The following is an 8,544-nucleotide window of genomic DNA, read 5'->3' as shown; positions in this document are numbered from 1 at the left end:
CTTGTCTCAAAATGACATAGTTTAACTTTTGACGTAAAAAAGTGATAAAAATGATTTCTGATCAAAATTTGGATTATAAAAAAGAGATTTGATATTGATCTTTCATAATTTACTTTTAAAAATGCAATTAAAGTGAATTTTTAATTTTTAATTTCAATTCACCTCCTACATTTGGTCGTGTGTCGACATTTGGCAATGTGCTGTATGTATAATACAATGCATTATGCGAAAAATGCTGTGTATTTAATCCTGTCCACACAAGTCTTTTCAAAAAAGGAAATTTCATATCAAGAATTTCGCAACATTTTGGTTACATCAACATCGTCATGCCGAGTGTTATTCGGATATCAGTTTTGTCGACGTTTTCATCGAAGTAAGATCACTATAAAAAGGCTTGGATTTTTTTTTGCATATTTAGAACAAAAGTGTCAAGTGTGTATCAAATAATTAACTAAGTCAATTGTTTTCTTTTCTGTTCAGCTATTAGATTGAGCATTGCTGGTTTTTGGTGTTTATATGCCAATTAAATTGAAATAATTGCAGCGATTGAATTTTTGTTGAAGTGAGTTTGAATTGCGTTTACAATGGGACGAAAAAGAAAAGGAACTGGTCGTATTTTCGGCCCTAGGCCAAAAGTTCGCAAGGTTTGAAGATAAGAGAAGAAAATGAGAAGGCAAAACGAACGAACGATTGGACATTTTTCGACGATGGTAATGATTAAATTGTTTTTTTTTTTTTACTTGTTTATTAATTTTTCAGCATGTTATTTGAATCGTTGCGGAGAAAAAGTAGCTCTTATTTTTCTCCAAATAATACTGCAACATGAAGTTTTTTCACACGGTTTATTTGTTGTAATACAACAAATAAACTATTCATAAAAAACTTTATGTTGCAGTATTATTTGATAAGTACAAAACACTTCTTTCGAAGTTCCCACTGTGACGCAACACTGTAAATCTGGAAATGTTCTGATATAAATTTTCAGTGACGCGTTCGTTCGTATACGCATACAAAATGTTAATATTGCGTCGCCTATTTCACTTCAAGAGAACGATTCGTGTAAACAACACGAAAATAATAGAAATCAATAAAAACCGCAAATTTTTGACCTATGATTTTTGATTATGACATTAAACACGTCTTTTTTCTTGTGTTTGTATTTTAGAGGCGACGCAATATTAACATTTTGTACGCATACATATGAACGAACGCGTCACTGAAAATTTATATCAGAACATTTCCAGATTTACAGTATTGCGTCACAGTGGGAACTTCGAAAAAAGTGTTTTGTACTTATATCAATAATTTTTTTAGTAATTTATGACGAAATTCAGATTCGGTTTTCTCGTACCAAAAAACCCCCCAGTACAAATTTTCTTAGCAATCGAATAAAAACATTTTTTTCCGAAATATCATTCCAAAAGAAAGATTTCAAGCTGAAAAATCTCAAAAAACTGAACTAATTTCTCAAAACGGTTGCCACCATTAAATTTTTCGGGTCAGAATTATGTAAAATCAGTTGTCAAAGTGGACCAACAAATTAAAAACCTAGCACAGTACAGTGGATTACTAAGATATTAAAATATAGGTGGCCGCTTAAGTTCACACTTTTCCCAATTTTCATCAAATAAAACAATGTTGGTTTTTAAAAATGTGCATATCGGCTCAAAATTGAGTGCGCTTTCGATCTATGATGAAAAAATCCAAGCTAATCATACATTTTTTCGAGATAAATCGTCATTTTTCATCGATTTTTCACCATTTTTCGAGGTCTAGTCACTCTGATCTAACCTTTTCCGCTGATTTTTTTTTTCAGAATTTCCTTATTGCTTCACCAAGATGACCTATATGTCTTTCCAATAAGCTAAGAATGACGTGATTCTGTTGAAAAACACCCCGTATACCTGTTGTCAAAAATGACCAAAAAATTGAAAAATTGCCGAAAATTTTATTATACTTCGGAATGATTTTTTTTTTAAATTCGAATTTTTCCAGATATGACACATGCGCCAAATCATCACTTATTTGGTCCTTAACAAACGCCTAGTTTTTTGATTTTTTTCATAGACGCATTTTTTTAAAAAATTGGATCACGTGAAAAAACTCAAGGTCATTTTTCGCCGAAAATGTCACATAACTCGCCACCTGGCGGACATTTTTGAAAATTTTTCCATTCTGACTTCGGATCCGGAAAGGTGAGTCTTTTACCTTTCCAACGACGTATAAATCATTGTGGTACCTTACAGATGGCCAGAAAAATGTCCGATCGATGAAAAAATCAAAAACGGCCTCCCAAAAATATTCGACCTCAGACCAAAACCACTTTTTTTTTGAAACTGAGAAATTAGTTTGCTCAGTTTTCAGTCTACTTTCGAAAAAAAATAATTTCACACAATTTAAAAGAAGGTACGGACAGACACACAAACACCTCAACCGGCCAATTTGAAGTTTTTGGCCATTTTTGGCCAACTGGCCATATCTCGGTCACTTTTCAACCGATCGTGATGATATTTTTTTAAAACATTATCTACGCGGTTCCCAGATTCCGAATATGATCAAAAAAATGTCGAAAAAATCATTTGGGTGGTCAAAAATCGAGAAAAATTGGCCACCTGGCGGCCAAATTTTGATTTTTTTTTGCTGATTCTTAATTTGGTGCCCAAGCACTACTAAAATATGCAAAAACCCCTTTCCAAAAGTCAGCGGTATCGATTTTCATTTCTTTAACGTATATATAGAGTGACGCAAAATATACATATTTCATATGTATGTTGGTCAGCCGTCCCCCGTGATATTATTAAAAAATGCTCATTGTTTGTTCTTAGGAGTTTTCTTATAATAATTGAGGAATGTTTTTTTGCCGTTCTCGAGAATCTCGAGTCGAGATATACAAAGAAACTGAAAGCATGGATCTGTGGTTTAGAGAAACATTCGAAGGATTGGAATGCAACAATCGATTCAAATGCCCAAACAATAATTATTTTGGCAACCATATGAAGTACATGTATCAAGAGTACGTACGAAATGTCATAACCATCCTCACCACACATGATGAAAAACGTCTTAATGAGTTTTTAAGATTGAATGTTTGGGAATTCAACGAGGACAATGTTGATCCAGACTACGTTTTCGATGACATTGATATAAAAAATGCAGTAAATTGGGCAATCCATCGTTACAATTCAAACCGTGATAATGTTGACAGATTGAGCAAACGCTACCGCTTGCTGAGTTGTGCAAGAGACATTAGCGGACCAGCTGATGACAACATCGCAAAAGATACACAAGAAAATTCGCTCGCATCGTTGCCAATGTGGCTTGAGATGCAAGCAAAGATTGATCGTTATCACAATTGGATGCAAGACAACCGCGATATAATTTCTGAAGACTGGATGTTACCAAAAATCTTTCCGTCATTCCGATTTGCTCACACATGCGGAAATTCGTTAAAATAGATGAAGATGTTCTATACTGGATGATGTGCGAAACAAAAATAATTCCGTTGGATGTTACAACGGGCCATATTTGTGAACATAAAGCGTATTATTTTGGTGAAATCTTCAACATGGAAAAAATCGGTCAAGTGTTGAAAGCGAACAAACAATTTCACTGCCATGTTTTAAGCGATGGTGTGTCTGCATCAATTTTATATAAAGTTTCGAACGACGTATTGCAACATTTGGAGGATGATGAACTGGTTCGAAAAAATTATTATGATGGACATTTCATGTACGTATTGGGAATTGATCCAGGAATGAAAACCTGGAATGCTACGGTCCGACGACATATTGACTCTGGTAAAGAGTATGTGATTTCTCAAAAAGGCATCCCATTTTTATCATGTAAAAAATTATTCTATCGAATATGTTGTTTCTTTTCCGCTTACAGATGAATTTTAAAATAAGTAGCAAAAAGTACCACTACATGACAAAACAAGGAGTGCGAAACTCAAAAGCCAAACGATGGACGCGTCAGTTTGTTGCATTCGAACAGAATGATCAAAATAACCGAATGCCGAGCGAATGCCGAGTCCAAAGGCAGAAAACTGGAGAGATTACATAACTCATCGCCTGACAATTATGAAGAGAGCCATTGCAGTATACATGACCGGCTACAATTCGATAAATACATTGAATCAAATCGTGTATGCGATAAGATTGCTGCCATGCTGGTAAGAACATAGTACATATGTGGTTAAAAATTGAATTAAATTGATCCTTGTTTCGCAATAGACAAATCGCAAGCCATGTATCATTTTCATGCGGGAGCGGCTCAAATATCGCATAACTCGCCGATAAAGATAAAGAAGAACATAAGATGTCCAGGCAATCGAAAAATGATAAAATGTTTCAAGAAAATGAAGGGCAATGTGGTTTAAATAGTGAACGAGTACAGAACATCAAGAATATGCGCACGTTTTTTTTTTTCACCAAGCCCTTTAAAAACATTGAGTGTGAATGATGTATGCCAGATGACGATGATTGGCCGACGAAAATTGTAACTATGAAAAGCAAGCGAGAGCTACTATCACGACGAAATGTGCGAGAAGCAATGATTGTGAATCCAAATCAAGCTGTTGGTTTTATGTCTAAGATAAAATGTTTTCGAAATAACTGGCGACAAAACGCGGCATACGATGCGGATGACAACGTTGTTCAGCTCCCAGATTCACAAATGCTCAACATGTAATACTATATTGTGCTAATAACAAATTTGTGTATGATTTCTTTTTGTAGGACATTATAAACTGTTTGGATGTTATCTCCATCTCAAGTCCCAACTTCACCGTTGACGACGTGCATATATAATATGGATATTACTTGTAGCTGGTTTCGATTTAGTGAACCAGGTTTTGTCGGATGAAGTTTAGAAGAGCAAGTATATGTATTGATTGTCACATGTCTAATGGACTTTAAATGCAATATGCACGTTTTTCGATAATAATTTTATGGATAAATAGAGTACGTGTGGGTGAAGGTCTCAAATCTAAGTATTTATTTATTTAATTGCACTGCATAGCAACAATTGAATTTACTTCCGATTTTGCTTCAGGAAGTCTTAATATCAATCGATCGTTTTGCGAATGCTATCAATTGTCATAGAATTTTGTGTACTTTGAATTGATAGATACCACTTTTTTATTTTCAGATATGGGAAACACCCTAATTGTATGCCAAAAAGTTCTCAAAATTAAATCTTTAATACGCATTGTCAGTTGATCACTGACACTTTTTTTTAATAATGTATTCATATTTCATTTGGATTTATGTTGAAAATGATTTTTTTTTATTCTGTGGAATGTCAAATGTGACATGGCATGAAATGCTTGAAAACGTATAAATATTTTTTAAGCATCATGAAGCCGTATGTATTTATTTAGTGCAAAAAATTTCACCACAAAACAACGGCTTTACAAACATCGACTTTAAAATCGTATCGTTAATATTCTTCAACTGGCTTTGAAAAAACAGAAATAAAATTGAAATAAAAAACACACAACACAAAAATAACATCACATGAAATGTAAATCGGCTGACATCTCTCAGTCTCCCAGTACTCACTTCATACTACAGATCATTCGAGTTGATGATTTCATGAAAGTTATCGCCTGGACAAGTGGGAAAAAGTGCAACTGAAGCAACAGTATCAGTAACAGGCCTATATTTCCGGTTTGCTTACTTAAAATCAACCAATCAAATTAAATTTCAGCGTGTTTGCTCCCTGATTTAAATTCAGATCACAAGAGATTATTGTCATTATGAATCAGTTCAAATTTTGACTGTCGTCGTCGTCGTCATTCAACAATGGGTCGCATTTTTTCACTCGTTCAACATCAGAACAAGCGAAACAAAACAAAAAACTACATACCTAGAGAAGAAATATGGAAAAGAAAAATGATTACATACCTCGCACAGTGTTCCAGAGTATCCGACTGGGCAAATGCATTTAAATTTCGCAATCATATTGACACACTCGCCACCATTTCTGCATGGATTCACGGCGCATTCATCAATGTCCGTTTCACAATCTCGTCCTGTGTGAAGCAAAATTGTTGCATTGAGAAAATGTGAGAATAGCAACATAAGGCGAAAAAGAAGAATGATAAAAAAAAATCGTGTCAAATTAATAATCTAAAATCATTAATTCAAAGCACACAACAGAGAGTTCAATAAACATTGAAATAAGAATCGAATTGGCAAGCCAAAGAAGATTGGAAATGAAGGAAAAAAATAATGTACAAGAAAAATGATTCTCACAGAATTTGAGATTTGAATAATGATTTGATGTAGTAAGATTTATCAATGGCCAAAGCCAAATCGAAATTATGATAAAAAAGCAATGACAGATATAAGATGATGATATAATAAGATAAATCTATTGGGTGAGAGGGGTACCTGTGAAACCGTTGGCGCAAGCACAATGATAATCGTTTACCAAATCGATGCATGTTGCACCGTTTTTGCATTGACCAACACAGTCATCAATATCTTTTGCGCATGTCAAACCACTCCATCCTTCCAAACAGGTACACGTAAATGCGCCCGGTGTATTCGTACATGATTCAGCATTTATGCACGGACCCAATGCAGACGAAGTATTTGATTCGCATTCATTAACATCTGATGTTGTCGGCGTTTATTTTATTTTTTTCAATCCATTCGTGCGATTCATTTGTTCATTAAAAGGAAAAGTAAATTGCGTTTAAGGATTAATAATGCTAGGGTTTTTATTTCCATGTTGCCAATTTCTACGAGTAACATTTGATCACACTTGATGGATAGTCATCAAATGTGGATGGTATTTTTTATTATTATTTTCGTTTCATATCACATTGCCATAATGACTTACCGATATCGCATACATCACCCGTCCATTCTGGGGGGCATTCACAACGAAAACCACCAACAAGGTCGATACAGGTTCCCCCATGCTCACAAGGACCGCCAGAACACTCATCAATATCTTTTTTGTTGCAAACATAAAAATGAAACACAGAGGTAAAAAGACCGAAAAAATTAAATATAAAACATTATAAAATTATATTAACCGGAAATCGTATTCAGTTCATCAATGACAAAAACATTTGAGACTTGACATTTTCTTTTGTTAACTGACTCATTCAAATTATTTATTTAATTTTAACTTTCAATTCAAAATGGCGTAAAATCGGCTCTTTGAAGGCAACGAAGATATATTTGTCAATTAAATCAATGCCAATGAATTTTCTGTACTAGAGGGAGATTGCGAAACAACTTCGCAAAAGAATATAAACAAATCAGTAATGTGCGAAGGGGGGAGGGGGGTAGGGGGGGCGGGTTTACTCCCACTGTGATTTGTATGAGAAAATTTTTTTCGCGAAAATTATTCGAATTTGCTAGGGTTTTTGATTCTAAAAGTAAAGACCTTTTTTTTTTAGCTCTTCACTTTGTTTGACTTCACTTTGTTCTTCCGATTTGCTAGGGATTTTCGCCAAAAAAGTGAAAAGCAAAAAAAAAAAACGAAATTTGTTGTTCAGATGAGAGAATTTTTAGTTTTTGTTATATTTTTTCGAATTGCTCTATTTATTATGAGTGGAAGAATCAAGAAAAAAAATATTTATCTCCCATTTTTTTCTTGTTTCTTCCACTCATAAAAAATGGAGCAATGCAAAAAAACTATGAAATAAAAAAAATAAGAAAAAAAGATGAAAGAAAAAAAAATTGTTTTCACACGGAATCGAACCTGAGACTTTCAGTGTCATGCAGCGTAAGCGTAACCACTGAACCAATGCAATGCTTAAAATTTTGAGGCACCAAATGGATAACTTGAAACTCATGGAATTCATAATTTGTATATACGCAATTAGATGAACTAATACAAATGAAAACAAACATCAACATACAAATAAGCTACAGAAAATGCTGCTTTAGTGTTTGTATTTTTGTATGTATTCTTGGAACATTGTTTTGTCAACGACTATACATTCGATCGACCGGTTCCAATAGCAAATCCAAATCCACAAGCAAGACGAAAAAAAATAAATACGAGAAGCTGGAACCCAAGGAATGGAAAACAACACTTATATTCAATCGCGACATGAATGAAGCGAGAAATATGATTAAGAAAGGATTGTACATGTTGAATCATCTGCCGATGCCAAATTATTTCCGACTATTCAGGCATCAACTCCATTATTACTACAATTAAAATCAAAAATCAAAAATATAAGGACGGACGTCTACGCGAACATTCTCATAATGGGAATCTCATTGTTTGAAACAATGATACCAAGACGTAGTGGTGGACGATGCTAACAAGTACTAGAAATAGTTAGCATATTAATTTTTCTCTTTTCACAGTGATCAGCGATCTCAACACTACTGCTGCTAAAATGAAATCTTAAATTTAAGCAATGTTGTTGTTGTGGTCATTGATTTTGCTTTTAAACTATAAAGTATACACTTTCTTTTTTTAATTTCATTTTCCATTCCGTTCCATTACGCATTGATTAATTACCATTTTTTCCATTTTTTTCTTCTTATCAACACTAGGTATTTTACCAGC

General features: G+C 33.9%; 1 protein-coding gene and 1 long non-coding RNA gene across 2 annotated transcripts in view; one reads left to right on the top strand and one right to left on the bottom strand.

The window, feature by feature from the left end:
• The first annotated feature begins 269 nt into the window (after positions 1 to 269).
• On the top strand, positions 270 to 1,994 carry LOC116339252. Its single transcript, XR_004200970.1, has 3 exons — positions 270 to 373; positions 481 to 710; positions 1,817 to 1,994. It is a non-coding gene; the product is annotated as an uncharacterized LOC116339252 (long non-coding RNA).
• Positions 1,995 to 5,796: 3,802 nt separating this feature from the next.
• LOC116339045 (protein serrate-like) overlaps positions 5,797 to 8,544 on the bottom strand; it is a 124,472-nt gene continuing 121,724 nt past the window's right edge. Inside the window, exons 10-12 of the mRNA XM_031764656.1 lie at positions 6,850 to 6,963; positions 6,396 to 6,620; positions 5,797 to 6,034 (exon numbers count right to left, since the gene is read on the bottom strand). Of these exons, the coding sequence (XP_031620516.1) occupies positions 5,820 to 6,034; positions 6,396 to 6,620; positions 6,850 to 6,963 (554 nt within the window). The 3' untranslated portion in view covers positions 5,797 to 5,819. The remainder of the gene's footprint in view (positions 6,035 to 6,395; positions 6,621 to 6,849; positions 6,964 to 8,544) is intronic.

The sequence above is a fragment of the Contarinia nasturtii genome, unplaced genomic scaffold (assembly GCF_009176525.2).
Source record: "Contarinia nasturtii isolate CC-2019 unplaced genomic scaffold, AAFC_CNas_1.1 Cnas_scaffold_493, whole genome shotgun sequence".
Taxonomy (NCBI): Eukaryota; Metazoa; Arthropoda; class Insecta; order Diptera; family Cecidomyiidae; genus Contarinia; species Contarinia nasturtii.
Note: the sequence above shows the minus strand (reverse complement) of the source record. Positions and strands in the feature narration are given on the sequence as shown.